Source organism: Myxine glutinosa, chromosome 6 (genome assembly GCF_964187855.1).
Source record: "Myxine glutinosa chromosome 6, kmMyxGlut1.1, whole genome shotgun sequence".
NCBI classification, from domain to species: domain Eukaryota; kingdom Metazoa; phylum Chordata; class Myxini; order Myxiniformes; family Myxinidae; genus Myxine; species Myxine glutinosa.
The window spans coordinates 138,645,733-138,669,935 of record NC_136266.1 but is presented as its reverse complement, the minus strand read 5'-3'; the positions used below and the strand labels follow the sequence as shown (position 1 = coordinate 138,669,935).

Here is a 24,203-nt window from a genome sequence, read left to right as displayed (position 1 = left end):
CCCTCCCCTACCCTCTCCCCCCTCCCCTTCTTCCCTACTCCCCTCCCCTCTGCTTCCCCCCTCCTCTCCCCTTTAAGATATAAATTCTCCGTAAAAGAGCTTCCACTTCTGACTGCTCCCCTTCTCCCCTTCCCTTCCTCCCCTCCCCTCCCCTCTCTCCCCTCCTCTCCCCTCCCCTCCCCCCCTCTCCCCCCTCCCCTTCTCCCCTCCTCCCCTCCCCTCTCCTTCCCCCCTCCTCTCCCCTTTAAGATATAAATTCTCCGTAAAAGAGCTTCCACTTCTGACTGCTCCACTTCTCCCCTTCCCTTCCTCCCCTCCCCTCCCCCCTCTCCCCACCCCTCCCCCCACCCCTCCCCCCCCTACACCCCCCACCCCCCCCGTCCCCTCACCTCCCCTCGTCCTCCTCCTCTCCTCCCCTCCCCCCCATTCCCTGCCCCACCCCTCTGCCTCCCCTCACCTCCCCCGCCCGGCAACGCCGGGTACTTCTGCTCCTACAATTATGATTTTGAAATGCGATCGACACGGACCTTGCTCCCGAATCCGGAAGTGAACAGATGACGACGGTTCGCTGGTTTGATAATATCTCAATACAATCATGATTTGACATTATATTTTTATATATTAATAGTATAGTATTCATTTGTGAATGGAATGATGAATGATGCTGTTTGGAATGAAAATATAGAGAACGTCCTGTCAATTCCTGACATTCGACTGAAGGTGGCACAGGAATATAGATTTTATTGAATTTTTTTTATTACTTCCATTCTTTGCTAACTAATAACATGTATACCCCTCTAGGTCATCCTATCCTCTTAAACTAAAGTATCAAACAAGCGTAGCTATGCCGTTGTTAGACAATCGGTCTTGGTTTGTGTTGTTTTGCATCTTTTGTTGTCGTGATTTGTGTGAGGGGTTGTAGGTTTGTATCTTTGAAGGTTGCATTTGTGTTTGTAGCAGTTTAGTGGGTATTTGTATTCGTTTATTGGAAGATGCAGGGTGAGGCCTCTCGTTTAAGTCAGTTGGAGCTTTGAGGATGGGGTGGGGAAAAAGGAGAGACCGAAGGAGAAAGGAAAAGGAGTATCTAAAATGTGATGTATGCTTAAAGAGGGCCACATCAGGAATCAAGGAAACAGAGGGTACTCACTGTTGTAAAAAGTGTGAGGAAATATCCCACTTGAGGATAGTTATGACTAGGCTGAAGGAATGGATAGATAATTTGTAGAGAATAGTTGGTTACAGTTGTCGTGAGGTTGCTGAGGAGATTGGCAGTGGTGAGGATGCGGCGAGTGCAGGCAGTGGTGACTATGCAGTGAGTGTAGGCCGTGGTGAGGGTACAGCAATAGAGAGAGGTAGTTATGATGTCTGGGAGATGATGAGGCTATACCTTTGTGGGCGATGAAACTATTAAATATGTATATTCTTCATTCTGCAGGAAGGATCGTAGACATAGAGTTCTTTGCAGTTTTGAAGGAGCAGGAGTTGGTGACATTGAAGGAAGGTTAAATGACATTGCATCGGGTCTTGGCAGGGAGACGTTGGTTGTGGTACACCAAGGAGCAAATGATGTTAGTTTACTTGGAGGTTTTGAAAAATAGATGCAAGATCTTGGGTAAGCGGCTGAAAGCAAAGGGTTATGAGGTAATGTTTTCTGTTTAGGAAGAGTATTTATTATGGGGGATTTGAACTTGCCAGGATGGATTGGATCCAGGAACAGGGAAAGGGCATAGAAGATGAGGATTTCCTAGATCTGAAGGGGCTGTCACACCTTGACGTTTTAGCCAGCGTATGCCGACGTATGAAAAATTTGGCGAATACGCTGGCACACGTCGAATACGTTATGGGTAAGTTTTGTATACGTTAAGAGCACGCTGAAGCACGCTGGCATACGTCGTAGTACGCCGAGCTCGTCGACAAATTTTGTGCATGCACAAAATTTCTCGACGTATGCCAGCGTATGACTCACACGTTCCGCATACGCTGGCCATAAGTTGTAGGCACGTTAGGCGATCGTTGACACACGTCGACACACGTTACTTGTAAGTCGAAATACGTCGAGATAATGTCTAGCGTACCCGAAACCTATTTCTAACCTATGAGTAACGTGCTTTGAACCTATGTGTAACGTATCTCCAACGCATATTGACGTATGTAGACGTATTTGACGTCTTCTGGACGACCACAGAACTTACTGAACGTGTTTCTAACTTACAGCTACCGTATAATGGCGTATTGGCAGCGTTTAGGGGAATTGGTATAAATGGGGTTCACAGGAGGAACCCGTCAGTGTTCCAGACTCCATGGTGCGCAGATGTCCATGTCATCCGAGAGATGGAGGATCCGGCAAGGCTGAGACAAGAATACCTACTAGCTGTCCTCCAACATCAACATGACCTCATCGATTTGACACTGTACCAGTTGCGTGCCAATAGAGCCAGGAGAAGAAGAGGTGAACGGAGGAGAAGGAACTGGGTGAGACCATGGATCGGGAGGCGACGGCAGTTTGGCATGTATGACCAGCTCATGGTGGAACTCCATAACGAGGACGAGCAGCATTCATGCAGCATGCAGCATCACCCCTCCACTGTCAAGCTCATTGTCAAAGCATGCTTGATCCTGCACAACCTCATGAGGACCAGGTAATTCATGTTTACATAGCATATATTATACAGTATACAATGAGGATCCTAATCCTGGGTTCGAATCCCGGTCAATCGCTGAATTAACGCCAGGGGGGTTGACTCAGCCTGTCATCCTTCCGAGGTCGGCAAATTGAGTACCAGCTCACTGGTAATTCCCTGCTTGTCGTTAAAGGCGGCAAAAAGGGTTGGCGTCAGGAAGGGCATCCGGCCGTAAAACATTGCTTCAAAAAGGGGACCGAAAAACAACAACAACCACAGTTCCCGAAAAAGGCCAACCCCCGCTTGCGGGGAAAAATGGCCTCTAAAGGTGGTTCTAAAGGTGGTATACAATGCAATTTAACTTTTAGCCTATGCTTATAAACATTATATGATTTACCTTAAATGTTATATGTATCATTATATTACTTTTTATTGTACAGCGCATTAGAATATATGTTTTTATTATAGGTGCACTTTATAAGTAAATAAAATCAAATTCAAATTCCAGGTACCCAGGACTACAGAACCAGCAGCTTGACCGGGCAGAGAATGAGAACCGCGACCTTGTTCCAGGAGCATGGCGAGAGGGACATCACTTGGAGGATACTGTTACGGATCCCGGATTTAGAGGAGTTACTATTCATGTCATTGCTTATTAATGTTTATTCTATTAAAGGTTGTTGTGGTTAAAGGGTTAGAGATGCCCTTTTGCTGGTGCGTGCTGTTGGTTTTGAGGTGGAAGAGCCGTGGACGGAGAGTTGTGGCTTTACCGGCGCGGCTGGACAAGCAAGCTGCACGCCTGCTGTTCGGGACGCACAGTGACCCCCCGCCTAGACCCCCTTAGACTCTGATTTTCTTAATGCTATGGACAAACATTAGTACATCACGGGTGATGAAGGTTGTGGTCAGGGACCTGCGGATAACAGGAGACCGGAAACGGGATAGTGAACCGGAAGAAGCGGCGATCTTTTTCTTCCTCGCCCAGCTCCAACGCGAGCGGTGTCGATATTGAGCAGCGTGGGGGACGCTGCGTTTGAAAGCCCGTCTGGCAAAAGGAGTTACCTGCGCGGGGTAATTACCGATTACACGTCAAGTTGCCGTGGGTTCGTGCACGGAACCAAGCATCCGGCACAGTTCGCCTCAACGTCTACAAGGACGCGTATGGGTCGCACCTTGGGCCTTGCGCGCTTTGCAAGCCGCGCTTTGCTTTGCCCGCTTTGCTTTGCAAGGAGGTGTGCGCTGCAGCAGCTGTTCCCGGTACGCGACGTGCACGTTTGGAACACGTCAGCCAGGGGTTCGTTCAACCGCCCGTGTGCGGAGAAGTCGACCTTCACCTTGGTCTGGAGGGGCCCAGAGACATTGGGAGGGACAGTGACCATTGAGGGGTCGTGAGTGGGGAAAGGGGGGAAATATATGAGATGGCCATCTTAGTAAGATTGTTGATGGATTGTTGATTGCTGATGATGGATGGAGAATATATTATTAAGTAATCCGGATCCTTGGTGTGGGGTTTCTTATTGACTTGAATTATTGTGTCTTTCATATTGATTGCGCTACGAAAGCATAGAAATCAGATATCTTTCTGGCGGGGTCCTCCCACGGTCCGGGGGTCACCAAGACCAGGTAGTTACCGGGAGGACCACGTAACAGAATTGGGGGCTCGTCCAAATTACGATTTGCGGATTCGCAATTGGGTCTACGTCCGGGATCTATATAATTTTCTAAATTTTAGTCCGGGAAAGAATTCCCAAGAGTGGAAACTTTTCCAACGTTCCCAAAATTGTTTTGCTCTGCCGACAAAACAACAACAAAAAAAAACAATAGCAATAATAGTAATACTGTTGCTTTTCTTTGTTGGAAATTTCTGGGGTGAAGGTTAACAGGTGTTACCAGTAGTCACCATGGCGTTTGTGGCACAGAACTTTGCGGTAACCCCTAGTGAGGCACAGTTCCGAGCATTACTAAAATCGGACCTCTTGAAATTGGCCAAACATTTTAACTTGGAGGTCCGAACTAATTTGAGGAAGGCAGAGTTGCAGACCACGGTGATACAGTCTATGGTGGGATTAGGAACATGGGACGAGTTAGCCTGGGAGTGGCTACCCGAAGAACCAGAAGACGTTGAGCTCCGGAAACTGGAGTTGCAATTACGGAGCCAGGAACGGATCAAAGAAGAGGAAAGGAAAGCAGAAGAGAGGAGAGAAGAGAAACAAGCAGAGGAAAGGAGAGTGGAACGAGAACTCCAGGAAAGGTTAAAAGAAGAAGAAAGGAAAGCAGAAAAGGAAAGAGCAGAAGAAGAAAGGAAAGCAGAAAAGGAAAGAGCAGAAGAAGAAAGGAAAGCAGAAAAGGAAAGAGCAGAAGAAGAAAGGAAAGGCTTCATGACGAGGCGAGGAGTGAACGGATGCACGAGGAGGCTTCATCGCGAGTGGCCGCGTTCCGAGACCTGCTGTTGGTTTTGAGGCGGAAGAGCCGTGGACGGAGAGTTGTGGTTTTACCGGCGTGGCTGGACAAGCAAGCTGCATGCCTGCTGTTCGGGACGCACAGTGACCCCCCGCCTAGACCCCCTTAGACTCTGATTTTCTTAATGCTATGAACAAACATTAGTACATCACGGGTGATGAAGGTTGTGGTCAGGTTTCATCGAAATAGTGTGTAGTTTCAGGGGAAAAAAGAAATTCCTACTTGGGAGGGGGGTGGGGGGGGGGGGGGTCAAAATGGACCCACTTTGACCCCCAATAGTTCCCCTTAGATGCCAATGTTTTAATGCGTGAACAAACTTGAGTTACAACATACCAAATATAATTTGTGCCAAGTTTGATCACAATCCCTTCAGCGGTTTCGGATAAGAAGTTGCAAGTGTTTACGGACTGATGGACGGACGACGCGCTATCCCATGTTCCCAGGAACTGCTTTTTACGTGAGATAAAAATAATCGTAATATTAATCTTAACAAAACAATAGGATTCCACAGCATGAAAGGCATGTGGTACCCTAATAAAATCGGTTGAGTTATTGTGCTTTGTGTGTTTTTCTGGTCAATCAAGAATGATTGCGCTGTGGTCACAACCTGCAACACAAAATATATATTTTTCGCCTCCTCTGTCCACTCAACTCCTTCGCCTTGCTCTTGAATGTATTGTTACGTTTGTGGGGGTAAACAATGAAATACCTTAGTAAAGTCAGAACCGTATAAATTAGCATGCTCCAATTGTCATGAAGAAGAAGAACCAATCTCGATGTGCATAAGCAGGGTAAATGTTCAGGTTAAGAATTTGCATGTCGCCATAAGGAGGGTGGTTTTGTGCTAATTAATTATAGGGCTTATGGTTGATAATCCCCAGTATGTATTGCCTCCTCGTGATTTTTCCCTGATGTTCTTATAAAATTAAGCCGGCCGGACAATGAACTCATTCGCTCACAACGCCGCCCGTGCCGACAGAAACAGCATTTGCCGATCGGCAAGTAAATCCCGACGTCATCCGAACATTCCCGAACAGAGGTTAGACTCCGCCCCCCAAAGACTCGTAACGGCGAGGCCACGCCCCAAGCTTTGTGACTGGTTAAGAATCCATGGAATGATGAACAGAGCTCGGTGATTGGACAGAGTGTGACATCAGCGGTGGAACATTCGAGAGCTAGGAGAGCAAGAAGAAGCCGTCTCGCCATCTTGGTCTCTTCTGATGCTGGCATTCGTTGAGGGCGGTCGCATTCTCTTCTTCTGGTCTTGGAATTCGTTGAAGGAGGTCGCATTCTCTTCTTCTGGTCCTGGCGTTTGTTGGAGGCGGTTGCATTTTTGCTTTGTTCTGGCTTGGTCGCTGGCTCTGGCTCGTGTGCGCTTGTGGAAAGAGACTGAACAAGAGAGGTTCGGGGGCAGTCGGCATCACGAGAAGTACCTCACGTTGGGACGTCGAGGAGCGTGACTTCGCGCAATTTTGTGCGCTTCCCGCGCTGTGGTTTGGAGGCGACGGATGACTACAAGCCCTCGGTTGAACTGAAAAGCTGAGTGCTGGCCGATTACCAAATCATTTTAATTTTCTTTTATTTCTCCTTGTGTCTGTAATTGAGTCCGTTTGGAGGGTCCCTCACCTTAGCCTATTACTATTAGTTTTTACCTCAACATTTTTATTGTCTTTGCATTTATTTTCATTAAATTATTATTTGTTGAATTTTACTTTTCTTGTCTTGTTCGTTTTCTGTTTGTGGGTTCGGATTAACCCAGTGTCGGCCGTCCGTCCCAGGTAAGGCTTCGGTCCCTGCCCCGCGCTCCCCAGAAATAATCCCACCACGGTTCGAAGTACACCTCGGAGTTAAAGCTCGTTTCGGTCATCCGTCACCCAGGGGTCTTAACCCCGGGGACACGACAGTATTATACAATTCATCTCTGAGGGTCTTCATGGTTTGGTTCAATATCAATTAGAAGTCTGATGGGCAGCTGGGTCTGGTTTCAGGCAACTAGTACACCCACTCTGAACAGTAGTGGCAGGAGGGTTGTTGTTATCCTCTGTGTGTATACAGATTACAGTAGATCTAAGCTCAGCCTCAATGATGTCAGAGGTGTGTTTAGTTAGCAGGTTTCTGCCTATATACAGACTTGCCATTTAATATGGAATATTTTTTTTGTGGGGGTGAACTTACTTTTCAAGATGACTTAGAACCAAAAGTTCATTGGAATTATGTTGAAATTATTCTAGATTTTGTTAATGTGACCTATAAAAGAAACAAAAACCACATTTGACATTTCGAAGCAAATAAATTGATCCTTGAAAGTGATGTAAACTGATATCGAACTCAATTCACGGACAGTACTGTGTTAAACTTCTGTACGTTTTCCAGAAGTATCTCTGTATTTTGCACATTAGCCAAATTTTTTTTCAACAAAAACAAAAGCTAAATTATGACTGGGATTACAGACAGTAAAATTACAGTTCAGTACTTCGTGTAACCCCCACGAGCATTCAGGAGAGCACGTACACGTCGAGGCATGCTGTTCACCAGATTTGCCAAGGTTTGGACAGGAATCGCTTGCCATGCAGTGACAATAGTCTGCTGCAATTCACGCACAGAGGTCGGCTGCTGGTCGAAGTTGTCGATTTGACGCGTTAATTCTGCCCACAAGTTCTCTATCGGATTCATATCCGGGGACATGGCAGGCCACTCCATATGCTCTACACCACGGTCAGCAAGAAAGTGTTGGATCATGCGAGCACGATGAGGCCGTGCATTGTCATCTTGGAAGACAAAGTTTCCTCGAAATGCTGCACGAGCAAATGGAAGCAATGTTTCTTCCAGAATGACCCTGTACTTGAACTAGTTCAGGTTTCCATTCAGAACAACCAGGTCAGTTTTGCCCCCTGCATGAAAAGTAGCCCAAACGGTCACCCCACCACCTCCAGCTTGGACTCTTGGCACTATACAATCTTCGTTGTGGGCTTCATGCACTTGTCTGCGCACTCGGACACGGCCATCTTGACGATAGACCAGAAATCTAGACTCGTCACTGAAGGTCACGTGATTCCAGTGTCCTGGCTGCTATTAACGGTGCTCTCTGGCCCACTGCAATCGGCGCTGGCTGTGTTGTCTCGTCAGGCGTGGCTTTCTCAGGGGACGCCTGGCACGATAGCCTGCTTGAACCAGTTGCTGGTTGACTGGCCTTCTGGATACAGGCACATTTGTCAGTTGCTGCCACTCAGCCCTAAGCCGATTAGCTGACTTGGTACGGCCATTGCGGACTAAACGGTGCAGCTGGCGATCATCTCTCCTTGTGGTTCTGCGTGGACGTCCTGGCCTCGGTATTGGAGTAGGGACACCCCTCTGAGCATTTCGTTTCAGGATCTTTGACACCTGACCTTGAGTGATGCCATACTGCCGAGGAATAGCACGCTGTTTCATGCCAGAATTTCATAAAGCCACCACTCCATGACAAACAGCATTGTCAAGTTGACGGACTATCTCCAGAGGAAGCGGCAATAACTTTTTTAGACGTGCAGCAGTTGTTTTCCACTAATACAGAACGCAACAACCCTTATATACCCAATTGTGAAGCCAATCGTCAAATGTACCTGTCCTTACATTTTGTCACGCCACCTGTGATATAATCCTGTTATTGACTTCTTGCTGCGAAAGACAATCAGTGACATGGTTCTTTCAACAGACATCACCGAAGGGTAAAAGAAACTCACCAGATTGATATACTGAGTTAAGAAAGTAAACCCAAGTCAAAAAAAATAAAAAATTCCATATTAAATGCCAAGTCTGTAGTTAGCAACGCTCTCCAGCTATCTCTGTGGTAATAAACCTTTTGTTCATAAAACCTGTACTGGCCATTCGAGGTATGGGACATTGTCATTAAGTGCGATGGAATTGGCTTTAGAAATCCGGGAACAGGCCAATTGGGAAACATGCATCTGGCGCTGTTCAAAAATTCCATAATGCTATGTTTTAGGGAGGCGTCTATGGGCTTGATTAAATCTTACAAATAATTTAACACTCGACCCAAATAAAGCCAATGGAAATCTGATGCAACAAAGCTGGGCAGTGTATAATCAGCAGAGGCCTATATCAGCCTAAAGTGCTCGGGCCACCATGAAAAAAATGGCGGCCATATCATTTCATCTTGGCACTATGGTGGGTGGAGTCAAGCTACAGATGTGGGTGTGGTCCAGCAGCTGTCTGACCAATGGGTGCACATTTTGAAAATAGACCCACAAAAGCCCCAACAGCAACGCGAAGCTCTTGTAGACCTGTGACATGTCGGTCACAGGTAATAGTAGGGATCAAACCTTGGATATGTCGATACGTTGGAGACTTTGTCTAAGGAGCGATATTATAACAATACAGATTATCGTCAACAGATTATATAATACATCAATGACACGGACTCGTGATGTCCGAGCAAATAAGCATGATGTTTTTACTGTATATTAACATCATGCTTTTCTTCTCTGACATCTTCAATACTCCTTTTAAATACTCAAGTGTTTATCTCGCCCCAAAGCTTCATTTTCTTTCGTCAATTGCAAGAAAGAAACTAACTAAACAAATAATGTGAGGAGACAGGATACCCAGCTTAACGTCCATCCGTGGGCCCAGACGAGACAGCTTAGAGGAGAGTGTGCGTACCTCTAGGCCATCCTACCAGTCCTTACCACATGGAACTAAATAACCAAATATAAAAACATCTTTATTTCTTAAAATACATTTGTCAAAAAACGGTGACTTTTTATTAAAAGGGTGTGTGTGTGTGTGTGTGTGTGTGTGTGTGTGTGTGTGTGTGTGTGTGTGTCACAGTCCATGGACCAAGCTGTTCAACTTTTTTCAGTTTTGTTTCAAGGACTCTTTCCAGGATCGTCACCGAACCCGGAATGCCTCCTGTTGTAGTTAATTTGTGGTAATATTTTTGAGATCCTGGTATTTGGTGTGTGTTTGTTTGTACTTCATTTATCACTCATTTTGGGGATGCAAATGGTTAGTGTCATGTTTAAACTTGATGTGATGGTAGATTAGATCTGGCAATGACGTCCGACTCATTTTTGCAGGGCTCCAATACCTCAAAATCTGTCACCACATGACTGATTACATTCCAGTTCGAGTGGAGCTTGTTGAGGCCAATTGCAGTAACAATTGTACATGTGATGAAACCTGGGGGGATGTGGGATGGGTGATATGATGAGCACAGATGGGATGGATGAAATATGAGTTCCTTCAGAGCAAGGCATTTCAATACAGGAGGAGGCCAGGGGCCCATCAAGCCTGCACAATGGTTGCCAACCAACAGTCACGTGAAAAAGTATGTACACCCCATGTAAAGTTTTGACTTTTTCAACATATTTCAACATACAGCTATTTGATCTTCATTTCAACAATATTAATAGATAAAGGTGATATAATATAACAAATATCATGAAACATTTACATTTTGTAGTCCATTGTATAATTTAAATAAACATAGATGCAAATTCCGCATGTGGAAAAAGTAAGTACACCCTTGGCTCTAATAGGTGGTATTGCCCCCTTTGGCAGAAACAACCTCAAGTAGGCGTTTCTTATAACTGTCTACCAGTCTCTGACATCGACTGGGAGAAATTTTTGCCCACTCCTCGTGCAGAATTCTTTCAGCTGTGCGATGTTTGAGGGGTTTCTTGCATGCACAGCTCGTTTCAAATCCCCCCACAACATCTCGATGGGATTTAGATCCGGGCTTTGACTTGGCCATTCCAGAACCCTCCATTTCTTTCTTTTCAGCCATTCCTTGGTGGATTTACTGGTACGTTTAGGGTCATTGTCATGTTGCAAGGTCCACCTTCGGTTGAGCTTCAACTTTCTGACAGATGGCCTCACATTATCCTCAAGCACCCTCTGGTACAATGAAGAATTCATAGTTGATTATATGATGGTGAGCTGCCCAGGCCCTGATGCAGCAAAGCTGCCCCAAAACATAATATTTCCACCACCATGCTTTACAGTTGGTATCAGGTTCTTGTGGTCAAATGCTGTCTTTGGTTTTCGCCAAACATGTCTTCTGGTACTGTGGCCAAATAGCTCTACCTTTGACTCATCTGTCCAGAGCACATTGTTCCAGAAGTGCTGGTCTTTGCCTTGGTGTTCATTGGCAAACTTTAGCCTTGCCCTGATGTTCTTTCTGGACAGCAAAGGCAGCCATATCATTTAGGCCTATATCAGCCTAAATGATGAGCACAGATGGGATGTGCCCTCCTGGCACACCTCCCATGTAGATCAAATTAGTGCAGCCTCTTTCTAATGGTAGATTCGTGCACTTTGACATCAACAGTGGCAAGAGCTACCTGCAAGTCCCGTGATGACATTCTGGGGTTCTTAGAGACTTCTTTCAGCATCTTGCGGTCTACTCTCGGGCTGAACTTGCTGGGGCGGCCTGGCATGAACAAGTTGGCAGTTGTTTGGAATCTTCTCCACTTGTAGATGATCTTCCGGACAGTCGAATGATTGATTTCAAATTGTTTGGAGATCTTTTTAAATCCCTTCCCAGACTATATGCATCTATAACCTTCTTTCTGAAGGCCTCAGGAGCTCTTTGGATCTAGGCACGGTGACGCCGCACACTTCAACAACAAAGAGCAAACCAAACTAAATGTCTGAGGTTTAAATAAGACAGGTTCCCCAAGATCCTCTCCAACCATGTTCTAATCATTTGCACCTGAGCTGGTGCACCTGATTCTAATTTTATGTATTTGAAGTAGTGATAAATGTAGGGGTGTACTTACTTTTTCCACATGTGAAATTTGAATTTATGTTTATTTAAATTATACAATGGACTACAAAATGTAAATGTTTCATGATATTTGTTATAATATATCACCTTAATCTATCAATATTGTTGAAATGAAGATCAAATAGCTGTATGTTGAAATATGTTGAAAAAGTCAAAACTTTACATGGGGTGTTCTTACTTTTTCACGTGACTGTATAGTTGTCCCTCTTATCCTTTTAAATGCTGAGTTTCGAGCAAGGAAGCAGCACGTACTATTTGGTCAAATCCTTGGTTGATCAAACACCTACCTGACTTGGTATGCAGGTGCTTTGCATGGGCGGAACAGTTTGTAAATGAATCCTTCTTGCCTGCTATGCATTCACTCGAATAAGCTAATAGGTAATTCTCAATTAGCCCACCGTTATGATAAGTTGATGGGTTATTCTCAGCCAACCTTTTTAATAAGCTATTAGGTTATTCTCAATTAGCCGACCGTTTTGATAAGTTAATGGGTTATTCTCAGCCCACCTTTTTAATAAGGTATTAGGTTTTTCTCAATTATCCCGTTTTAATAAACTAGGGCATGCCCGTACTATATATATATCTAAAATTATATCCCCCCCCTCTATTTACATGAAATGGTTTGGTCCATTCGCAAAGCCAAAGCGAACGGCTTGCGAGTACGGTGACAATCCCCCCCCCCTCTATTTACATGAAATGGTTTGGTCCATTCGCAAAGCCAAAGCGAACGGCAGTTACGAATCGCAGTTACGATGAATCGCAAATTAGTTTTAATTAGTTTTAAAACATAGTTTAACGGCAACATAGTTTGCCAACGTGAAATAAATGAATACGCTCTCAAATGTGCCGTCCGAGGCAGAGTCTGTTCGCCACGTTCGGCACACGTGATAGCTCGCTGCTCTCTGATTGGTTGAATCGTTTTTTGGACATAGCTCGGTAACTACTTCTCCGATTAATATGAAACCTTGAAAAGGCACATCCTCAGGTCCCCAGCAATATACCTGGCAAGTTTAAAGTATATCGGACCCGTGGTTGTCGAGAAACAGCGGTCACAGACACACAGACATACAGAGATTACTGGAATTATAGATAGATTAATAGGTTATCAATTAGCACACCATTTTAATAAGTTAATATGTTATCAATTAGCGCAACATTTTAAGAAGTTAATGGATTATTCTCGATTAGCCCATCATTTTAATGAGCTAATAGGTTATTGTCAATTATCCCACCGTTTTAATAGGTTATCAATTAGCTCACCATTTTCATAAGTTAATAGGTTATTTTCAATTAGCTGACTTTAAATAAGTTAATAGGTTATTCCCAGCACACCTTTTTAATAAGTTAATCGGTTATTCTCAGCCTACCATTTTAATAAGTCAATAGGTTGTTCTCAATTAGCCCACCGTTTTAATAAGTTAATAGGTCATTCTCGATTAGCCCACCATTTTAATAAGTTAATAGGTTATCAATTAGCACACCATTTTAATAAGTTAATAAATTATTGTCGATTAGCCCACCATTTTAATAGGTTATTATCAATTAGCCCACCATTTTAATACGTTAATAGGTTATTCTCAATTAGTGCACTGTTTTAATAAGTTGTTGGATTATTCTCAATTAGCCCACCCTTTTCATTAGTTCTTGTTATTCTCAATTAGTTTACCATTTTCATAAGTTATTAGGTTATTCTCAATTAGTTTGCCGTTTTCATGTTATTAGGTTATTCTCAATTAGCCCACCGTTTAAGTAAGTTATTAGGTTATTCTCAATGAGACAACCACTTTAATAAGTTGTTGGATGATTCTCAATTGGCCCACCGTTTTCATTAGTTCATAGGTTACTCTCAATTAGTTTACCATTTTCATAAGTTATTAGGTTATTCTCAATTAGCCCACCGTTTAAAAAAGTTATTAGGGCACCATTTTAATAAGTTAATAGATTATTCTCGATTAGCCCATCGTTTTAATAGGTTATTCTCAATTAGCCCACTGTTTTAATAAGTTAATAGGTTATTCTCAATTAGCCAACCGTTTTAAAAGGTTATTCTAAATTAGCCCACCGTTTTAATAAGTTAATATGTTATTCTCAATTAGCCAACCGTTTTAATAAGTTAATAGGTTATTCTCAATTAGCCAAACGTTTTAATAGGTTATTCTCAATTAGCCCACCGTTTTAATAAGTTAATAGGTTATTCTCAATTAGCCCACCGTTTTAATAAGTTAATAGGTTATTCTCAATTAGCCAACCGTTTTAATAGGTTATTCTCAATTAGCCCACCGTTTTAATAAGTTAATATGTTATTCTCAATTAGCCCACCGTTTTAACAAGTTAATAGGTTATTCTCAATTAGCAAACCGTTTTAATAGGTTATTCTCAATTAGCCCACCGTTTTAATAAGTTAATAGGTTATTCTCAATTAGTCAACCGTTTTTATAGGTTCTTCTCAATTAGCCCACCATTTTAATAAGTTAATATGTTATTGTCAATTAGCCAACCGTTTTAATAAGTTAATATGTTATTCTCAATTCGCCAAACGTTTTAATAGGTTATTCTTAATTAGCCCACCGTTTTAATAAGTTAATAGGTTATTCTCAATTAGCCCACCGTTTTAATAAGTTAATAGGTTATTCTCAATTAGCCAACCGTTTTAATAAGTTAATAGGTTATTCTCAATTAGCCCACCGTTTTAATAAGTTATTAGGTTATTCTCAATTAGCCCACCGTTTTAATAAGTTAATAGGTTATTCTCAATTAGCCCACCGTTTTAATAAATTAATAGGTTATTCTCAATTAGCCCACCGTTTTAATAAGTTAATATGTTATTCTCAATTAGCCCACCGTTTTAATAAGTTAATATGTTATTCTCAATTAGCCAACCGTTTTAATAAGTTAATAGGTTATTCTCAATTAGCCAAACGTTTTAATAGGTTATTCTCAATTAGCCCACCGTTTTAATAAGTTATTAGGTTATTCTCAATTAGCCCACCGTTTTAATAAGTTAATAGGTTATTCTCAATTAGCCCACCGTTTTAATAAGTTAATATGTTATTCTCAATTAGCCCACCGTTTTAATAAGTTAATAGGTTATTCTCAATTAGCCAACCGTTTTAATAGGTTATTCTCAATTAGCCCACCGTTGTAATAAGTTAATAGGTTATTCTCAATTAGTCAACCGTTTTAATAGGTTCTTCTCAATTAGCCCACCGTTTTAATAAGTTAGTAGGTTCTCAATTAGCCCACCGTTTTAATAAGTTAATAGGTTATTCTCAATTAGCCCAACGTTTTTATAAGTTAATAGGTTATTCTCAATTATAAATACTATTCGTATAATTAAAATGTGAACATATTAGTTAAAATACCTTCACAAACGGCATCTCGTTGTCAATCGAGCGGAGAGCTGCATGCGGGGACGTCACAGACATTGAGACAGGTAAGCACTGATGGAGCGGAGCATGCCGTGAGCCGAATACCGGTACCGTACAATGAAGTACCCCGCTCCGGTTAAACGTAGGAGCAGGTAACAAACGTAGGGGCAGGTAATCTTAATTCGTCGGTGTAAGAGCTCAGAGGCCTTACCCAATACCACGATGAAAGTACGGACGTGTAACGTGTCCTTACAGGTGTGATCGTATCCTAAAACTTTCGTAAACGTACCTCCAGTCCCTAAGGGAGCAATTTCCCTTGTTCAATCCTCCCCTCCTGCCCCCCCCCCCCCTTCTGTTTTCTTCTGGCTCGAGTAGACCGTCTTTGCTGTTCCATGGTCCGAATTCCGTGCTGGAAGAGGACGCCACGGAAAGGGCTTCGATCGAGACCCGTGGAGCAGCCCCACCCAACACCTCCAGCCCCTTTCTCCCCCGCCTCGTCATTCCCACCCCTTTGCTTTCCACTTGCCGCATCGCTGGATTTGGAAGGCAGCGAGGACTCCTTATCGCCCCTGTTCCCCTTCCTTCCCAGTATTTCGACTCCTTCCCCGATTCCCCTGTGCGGGTTGGACATCAGAAGCGATCGCACGAGGGGCTGGGATCGCCCAACGCGCAGCGCAACGGAGCTTGGACAGACAGGTGCACTGGGGACGAAGGAGGGGGAGGGAGAGAGGTCTTGCTTGCCTGACCGTGTCTGTCTCTGTCTATGCCGATCTGTATCGGAAATGTCTCATAAATTTCGTTTCTCGCGAGTAACTTTGTCTTGCTCTTAAGTACAGAGAATCGGCGCCGAAAAGTTCGTCACTCGTGCGAAAATGTAAGTTTTATTTCAAAACCTGTACGTCAGCTTTTGGATCCAAGTTGTTAAAATGTTACTTTGCTGCGTTCCTATCAAGGGTCCCTTCCCGATTAAAAGATTAACTCAAACAATGTACAAAGAGATTGTTACAGAGCACGCGTCCGCGGGCCTCGTGCATAGCCGGTAAAGCACTCTGTGGTGGCTCGTGCGTAGCCGGTAACGCAGTGTGTGGGGGTCCGAACGTAGCCGGTAAGGCACTGTGCTGGGCCTCGTGTGTAGCCGGTAAAGCACTCTGTGATGGCTCGTACTTAGCCGGTAACGCAGTGTGCGAAGCTCTATGTAGCCGGTAAAGCACTGCTGGGCCTTGTACGTAGCCGGTAAAGCACTCGGTGGGGCGTCGTACGTAGCAGAAAAAGCACTCTATGGGGCGTCGAAAGTAGCTGGTAAAGCACTCTGTGGTGGCTTGTACGTAGCCTGTAACGCAGTGTGTGGGGGCTCGTATGTATTCGGTAAAGCACTGTGCAGGGCCTCGTATGTGGCCGGTAAAATATTGTGCAGGGCCTCGTGCATAGCCGGTAAAGCACTGTGCAGGGCCTCGTACATAGCTGGTAAAGCACTGTTTGGGGCTTCGTGCATAGCCAGTAAAGCACTGACTATGCACGAGGTAAAGTCGTGGGGTGACCTGCCGGCTGACCTGCCGGGTGACCTGCCGTGCGCGGACCTCGCGAGTGACCTACCGTGTGCGGGCCTCGCGAGTGACCTGCCGTGCGCGAGCCTCGCGGGTGACCTGCCGTGCGCGGGCCTCGCGGGTGACCTGTCGGGTGACCTGCCGTGCCCGGGCCTCGCGGGTGACCTGGCGGGTGACCTGCAATGCGCGGGCCTCACGGGTGACCTGCCATGCACGCACCTCATGGGCGACCTGTCATGCACGGGCCTCGCGGGGCGACCTGCCGGGTGACATGCCATGCTTGGGCCTGGCGGGTTAGCTGCCATGTGCGGGCCTCGCAGGCGACCTGCCGTGCGCGGACCTCGCGGGTGACCTGCTGTGCGCGGGCCTCGCGGGTGACATGCCGGGCGACCTGCCGTGCACGGGCCTCGCGGGTGACCTGCCATGCGCGGGCTTCGCGGGCGACCCGCTGTGCTCGGGCATGGTGGGCAACCTACCGTTCGTGTGCCTGGTGGGTGACCTGCCGTGCTCGGGCCTGGCGGGTGACCTGCCGTGCTCGGGCCTGGCGGGTGACCTGCCGTGCTCGGGCCTGGTGGGTGACCTGCCCTGCTCGGGCCTGGTGGGTGACCTGCCGTGCTCGGGCCTGCCGGGCGACCTGCCATGCGCAGGCCTCGTGGGTGACCTGCTGGGCGACCTGCCGTGCGCGGGCCTCACGAGTGACCTGCCATGCGCAGGCCTCGTGGGTGACCTGCCGGGCGACCTGCCGTGCACGGGCCTCGCGGGTGACCTGCCATGCGCGGGCTTCGCGGGCGACCCGCTGTGCTCGGGCATGGTGGGCAACCTACCGTTCGTGTGCCTGGTGGGTGACCTGCCGTGCTCGGGCCTGGCGGGTGACCTGCCGTGCTCGGGCCTGGCGGGTGACCTGCCGTGCTCGGGCCTGGTGGGTGACCTGCCCTGCTCGGGCCTGGTGGGTGACCTGCCCTGCTCGGGCCTGGTGGGTGACCTGCCGTGCTCGGACCTGCCGGGCGACCTGCCATGCGCAGGCCTCGTGGGTGACCTGCTGGGCGACCTGCCGTGTGCGGGCCTCACGAGTGACCTGCCGTGCGCGGGCCTCGCAAGTGACCTGCCGGGTGACCTGCCGTGCACGGGTCTCGCGGGTGACCTGCCAGGTGACCTGCCGTGCGCAGGCCTTGCGGGTGACCTGTCATGCGCTGGCCTCGCGGGTGACCTGCCGGGCGACCTGCCGTGCACGGGCCTCGCGGGTGACCTGCCATGCGCGGGCTTCGCGGGCGACCCGCTGTGCTCCGCCATGGTGGGCAACCTACCGTTCGTGTGCCTGGTGGGTGACCTGCCGTGCTCGGGCCTGGCGGGTGACCTGCCGTGCTCGGGCCTGGCGGGTGACCTGCCGTGCTCGGGCCTGGCGGGTGACCTGCCGTGCTCGGGCCTGGCGGGTGACCTGCCGTGCTCGGGCCTGGCGGGTGACCTGCCGTGCTCGGGCCTGGTGGGTGACCTGCCCTGCTCGGGCCTGGTGGGTGACCTGCCGTGCTCGGGCCTGGCGGGTGACCTGCCGTGCTCAGGCCCTGTGCTCGGGCCTCGCGAGTGACCTGCCAGGCAACCTGCCGTGCGCGGGCCTCACGGTTGACCTGCCGGGTGACCTGCCATGCGCGGGCTTCGTGGGTGACCCGCTGTGCTCGGGCCTGGTGGGCGACCTACCGTGCGTGGGCCTGGTGGGTGACCTGCCGTGCTTGGGCCTGGTGGGCGACATGCCGTGCTGGGGCCTGGCGGGTGACCTGCCGTGCTTGGGCCCTGTGCTCAGGCCTCACGGGCGGCCTGCCGTGCTCGGGCCTCGTGGGCAACCCGCCGTGCTCGGGCCTGGTGGGCGACCTAGTGTGTGTGGGCCTGGTGGGTGACCTGCCGTGCTCGGGCCTGATGGGCGACCTGCCGTGCTCGGGCCTGGTGGGTGACCTGCCGTGCTCGGGCCTGGCATGTGACCTGCCGTGCTCGGGCCTGGGGGGCGACCTGCCGTGCTCGGGCCTGATGGGCGACCTGCCGTGCTCGGGCCTGGCATGTGACCTGCCGTGCTCGGGCCTGGGGGGCGACCTGCCGTGCTCGGGCATGGCGGGCGACCTGCCGTGCGCGGTCCTTGCGGGGCGACCCACCGTGCGCGGGCCTCGCGGGGCGACCTGCCGTGCGCGGGCCTTGCGGGCAACTCACCGTGCTCGGGCCTGGTGTGCGACCTGCCGTGCTCAGTCCTTGCGGGGCGACCCACCGTGCTCGGGCCTGGCGTGCGACCTGCCATGCGCGGTCCTTGCGGGTCGACCCACCATGCTCGGGCCTGGCGTGCGACCTGCCATGCGTGGGCCTTGCGGGCGACCCGCCATGCGCGGGCCTTGTGGGAGACCTACCGGGCGACCTGCTGTGCGTGGACCTGGTGGGCGACCTGCCGTGCTCAGGCCTCGCAGTCGACCTGCCGTGAGCGGGCCTCGTAGGGCGAGCTGCTGTGCGCGGGCCTCGCTTGGCGACCTGCTGTGCATGGGCCTCGCAGGGCAACCTGCTGTGCGCGGGCCTCACGGGGCGACCTGCCGTGCATGTGCCTCCTGCGGCGATCTGCCGTGTGCGGGCCTCGTGGGGCGACTTTCCGTGTGCGGGCCTCGTGGGGTGACCCACCATGTTCGGGCCTGGCGGGCGACCTGCCGTCACGGTCCTTGCGGGGCGACCCACCATGCTCGGGCCTCACGGGGCGACCCACCGTGCTCGGGCCTGGCGGGCGACCTGCCGTGCTCGGGCCTGGTGTACGACCTGCCGTGCTCGGGCTTGGGGGGCGACCTGCCGTGCTCGGGCTTGGCGGGCGACCTGCCGTGCGCGGTCCTTGCAGGGCGACCCACCGTGCTCGGGCCTGGCGTGCGACCTGCCGTGTGCGGGCCTGGCGTGCAACCTGCCATGCGCGGGCCTGGCTTGCGACCTGCCATGCGCGGGCCTGGCGTGCGACCTGCCGTGCGCTGGCCTCGCGGGTGACCTGCCGGGCGACCTGCCGTGCACGGGCCTCGCGGTTGACCTGCCGGGTGACCTGCCATGCGCGGGCTTCACGGGCAACCCGCTGTGATCGGGCATGGTGGGCGACCTACCGTGCGTGGGCCTGGTGGGTGACCTGCCATGCTCGGGCCTGGCGGGTGACCTGCCGTGCTCGGGCCTGGCGGGTAACCTGCCGTGCTCGGGCCTGGTGGGTGACCTGCCGTGCTCGGTCCTGGTGGGTGACCTGCCGTGCTCGGGCCTGGCGGGTGACCTGCCATGCTCAGGCCCTGTGCTCGGGCCTCACGGGCGGCCTGCCGTGCTCGGGCCTCGTGGGCGACCCGCCGTGCTCGGGCCTGGTGAGCGACCTACCGTGTGTGGGCCTGGTGGGTGACCTGCCGTGCTCGGGCCTGATGGGCGACCTGCCATGCTCAGGCCTTGTGGGTGACCTGCCGTGCTCGGGCCTGGCATGCGACCTGCCGTGCTCGGGCCTGGGGGGCGACCTGCCGTGCTCGGGCATGGCGGGCGACCTGCCGTGCGCGGTCCTTGCGGGGCGACCTGCCGTGCGTGGGCCTTGCGGACGACCCACCGTGCTCGGGCCTGGTGTGTGACCTGCCGTGCTCGGTCCCTGCGGGGCGACCCACCATGCTCGGGCCTGGCGTGCGACCTGCCATGCGCGGCCCTTGCGGGGCGACCCACCGTGCTCAGGCCTAGCGTGCGACCTGCCATGCGCGGGCCTTGCGGGCGACCCGCCATGCGCGGGCCTTGTGGGAGACGTACCGGGCGACCTGCTGTGCGCGGGCCTGGCGGGCGACCTGCCGTACTCGGGCCTGGCGGGCGACCCGCCGTGCTCAGGCCTCGCAGTCGACCTGCCGTGAGCGGGCCTCGTGGGGCGATCTGCTGTGCGCGGGCCTCGCTTGGCGGCCTGCTGTGAGTGGGCCTCGCGGGGCAACCTGCTGTGCGCGGGCCTCGCGGGGCGACCTGTGGTGAGTGTGCCTCCTGGGGCGATCTGCCGTGTGCGGGCCTCGTGGGGCGAATTTCCCTGTTCGGGCCTCGTGGGGCGACCCGCCATGTTCAGGCCTGGCGGGCGACCTGCCGTGCGCGGTCCTTGCGGGGCGACCCACCATGCTCGGGCCTCACGGGGCGACCCACTGTGCTCGGGCCTGGAGTGCGACCTGCCGTGCGCGGGCCTGACGTGCGACCTGCCATACGTGGGCCTGGCGTGCGACCTGCCATGCGAGGGCCTCGCGGGGCGACCCACCGTGCTCGGGCCTCGCGGGTGACCTGCCATGCGCGGTCCTTGCGGGTCGACCCACCATGCTCGGGCCTGGCGTGCGACCTGCCGTGCTCGGTCCTCGCGGGGCGACCCGCCGTGCTCGGGCCTGGTGTGCGACCTGCCATGCGCGGTCCTTGTGGGGGGACCCACCGTGCTCGGATATGGCATGCGACCTGCCATGCGTGGGCCTTGCGGGCGACCTGCCGTGTTTGGGCCTCGCGGGGAAAACCTGCTGTGCGCGGGCCTCGCGGGGCGACCTGCTGTGCGTGGGCCTCGCGGGGAAAACCTGCTGTGCGCGGGCCTGGCGTGCGACCTGCCATGCGCGGGCCTCGCGGGGCGACCTGCCATGCTCGGTCCTCGCGGGGTGACCCACCGTGCTCGGGCCTGGCGTGCGACCTGCCATGCGCGGGCCTTGCGGGCGACCCGCCATGCGCGGGCCTTGTGGGAGACGTACCGGGTGACCTGCTGTGCGCGGGCCTGGCGGGCGACCTGCCGTACTCGGGCCTGGCGGGCGACCCGCCGTGCTCAGGCCTCGCAGTCGACCTGCCGTGAGCGGGCCTCGTGGGGCGACCTGTTGTGAGTGGGCCTCGCGGGGCGACCTGTCGTGAGTGTGCCTCCTGGGGCGATCTGCCGTGTGCGGGCCTCGTGGGGCGACTTTCCCTGTTCGGGCCTCGTGGGGCGACCCGCCATGTTCAGGCCTGGCGGGCGACCTGCCGTGCGTGGTCCTTGCGGGGGCGACCCACCATGCTCGGGCCTCACGGGGCGGCCCACTGTGCTAGGGCCTGGCGTGCGACCTGCCGTGCACGGGCCTGACGTGCGACCTGCCATGCGTGGGCCTAGCGTGCGACCTGCCATGCGCGGGCCTCGCAGGGTGACCCACCGTGCTCGGGCCTCGCGGGTGACCTGCCATGCGCGGTCCTTGCGGGTCGACCCACCATGCTCGGGCCTGGCGTGCGACCTGCCATGCGCGGTCCTTGTGGGGAGACCCACCATGCTCGGATCTGGCATGCGACCTGCCATGCGTGGGCCTTGCGGGCGACCCGCCATGCGGTGGTCTTGTGGGAGACCTCCCGGGCGACCTGCCGTGCGCGGGCCTGGCGGGCGCCCTGCCGTGTTTGGGCCTGGCGGGCGACCCGCTGAGCTCAGGCCTCGCGGTCGACCTGCCGTGCTCGGGCCTCGTGGGCGATCTGCTGTGCACGGGCCTCGCGGGGTGACCTGCTGTGCATGCGCCTCGCAGGGAAAACCTGCTGTGCGCGGGCCTCGCGGGGTGACCTGCCGTGTCTGGGCCTCGTGGGGCGACCTGCCGTGCGCGGGCCTCGTGGGGCGACCTGCCGTGCGCGAGCCTCGTGGGGCGACCCGCCATGTGTGGCCCTCGCGCCTGATCGGTGCAGGCCTCGTGCCTAAGGGAGCAATTGCCACACTCGGACTTGATTGGTGACCTACTTTGCCGGTGATCCTCGCAGATGTCCTTCATGAGCCTCATGTTTGTTTGGATTGTGTGCCTGAGCCTTGTTAAGTTGTCTGACTTACTGGCCCAATTGAGGCATATCCTTGGACGTGTGCATTGCTTGGCTCATGCTTGTGACCGATCCTTTTGCTTGGCCAACATCACATGTACATGCTCTCAGTTCTTGTGTCTGACTTGACTCACGAGCTTGCACTTTTGGGCCTTGTGGTCGGCATGGCTCACGCTGGCCTTGTTCTTGCCTGACTCATGCACACGCACTCGCTTTGTGCATGGTCTGGTAATGTGTGCTTGCATGTGAACCTGGTGTTTGGGATGAATCTTCACAACTTGCATGTGCTTTGGCAAACTACACAGTTGTCCACCCAACCTTCATGTACAATGGGAAAACACGCAGTGTATGTGTATCCAAGGTGAAGCACCAACAAGTGAATGAACGGACAGGAAAAGAGGAAGGAGAGGAGAGGACGAAAGAGTAACCTGCAAGTTAGAGGACTGGTTTTGGTATGGTTAATGTGATGTTGAGAGGTAGAAACATGGTGATGAGGGATATAATGTGATGCTTTGCCACCGCAAAACATGAGAAACAAGAGAAAATGATGGTGCATACAGGAGAAACTCGAACGGCACTCAGAGAGCATACACACCTCCTCCTGGTTGGCCATATCACTCAATGGTGAAGAAGCACTTACAAAATTAAATAATTATCACATCCGAATTCATATTCAGATCTTCACCAAAATGGAATCGATACTTCCTTGTCACACACACAACCTGTCCACCAAGTTTCGTCCAAATCCATCTATAACTTTTTGCGATATCCTGCTATGTATTGTTTTTGGCCCTAACTCCCAATGGTGAAGAATCACTTAGAAATTAAATAATTCTCATATCCGAATCCATATTCAGATCTTCACCAAAATCGAATCGATTCTTCCTTGTCACACACACACACCCTGTCCACCAAGTTTCGTCCAAATCCATCTATAGCTTTTTGAGATATCCTGCTATGTATTGTTTTTGGCCCTAACTCCCAATGGTGAAGAATCACTTAGAAATTAAATAATTCTCATATCCGAATCCATATTCAGATCTTCACCAAAATCGAATCGATTCTTCCTTGTCACACACACACACCCTGTCCACCAAGTTTCGTCCAAATCCATCTATAGCTTTTTGAGATATCCTGCTATGTATTGTTTTTGGCCCTAACTCCCAATGGTGAAGAATCACTTAAAAAATTTAATAATTCTCATATCCGAATCCATATTCAGATCTTCACTAAAATCTAATCATTTCGTCCTTGTCACATACGCTACATCTCTTCCAAATTTCGTCCGAATCCGTGGACAACTTTTTGAGATATTTTGTTCACAAACAAACAGACAGGGGTGAAAACGTAACTTCCATCCACCTTTGGTGGCGGAGGTAATTCGGGATGAAAGTGGCAGCATTGATGTAATGGCACGTGTTGTCGACCCTGGATTGGAACATGCATCATGTGTATTTTTTTTTTTTTTTTTTAATTCAGCACACTGCAAAGCAGCTCGTTTTTTAAATAGGTATAGGTGTGCAGCAGGTCTTGACATTCAGGTACAATCAAAATACCGAGGAAGAAGAGCCCTGATCTTCAATGTGGAAAGGGTATTGGCTCCAGGTTTTATGGAATTTACATCCTACTGGGCTTTGCTGAG

The 24,203-nt window shown here is 51.0% G+C and overlaps 2 protein-coding genes and 1 long non-coding RNA gene across 14 annotated transcripts in view; 2 read left to right on the top strand and 1 right to left on the bottom strand.

Annotated features, from left to right (window-relative positions):
- The window catches only part of LOC137429101 (uncharacterized), a 70,842-nt gene extending 55,366 nt beyond the window's left edge, over window positions 1-15,476 (bottom strand). Inside the window, exon 1 of the mRNA XM_078780577.1 lies at window positions 15,231-15,476. The gene's annotated coding sequence lies outside the window, so the exon portion shown is untranslated. The remainder of the gene's footprint in view (window positions 1-15,230) is intronic.
- Window positions 463-5,634, top strand: LOC137430357 (uncharacterized). The gene is made up of 2 exons (XR_010985037.2): window positions 463-2,639; window positions 3,130-5,634. It is a non-coding gene; the product is annotated as an uncharacterized LOC137430357 (long non-coding RNA).
- A 141-nt stretch (window positions 15,477-15,617) lies between the features above and the next one.
- Window positions 15,618-24,203, top strand: part of LOC137430356 (coronin-1C-A) — an 81,648-nt gene continuing 73,062 nt past the window's right edge. For 3 of the 12 annotated variants that reach the window (XM_078780569.1, XM_068121166.2, XM_078780575.1), the window contains exon 1: window positions 15,925-16,110. In XM_078780569.1, coding sequence (XP_078636695.1) covers window positions 16,109-16,110 — 2 coding nt within the window. In that variant the 5' untranslated portion in view covers window positions 15,925-16,108. Of the gene's footprint in view, window positions 16,111-24,203 lie in introns of all 12 variants that reach the window. The other 9 variants (XM_068121164.2, XM_068121163.2, XM_078780574.1 and 6 more) reach the window with 6 other exon arrangements.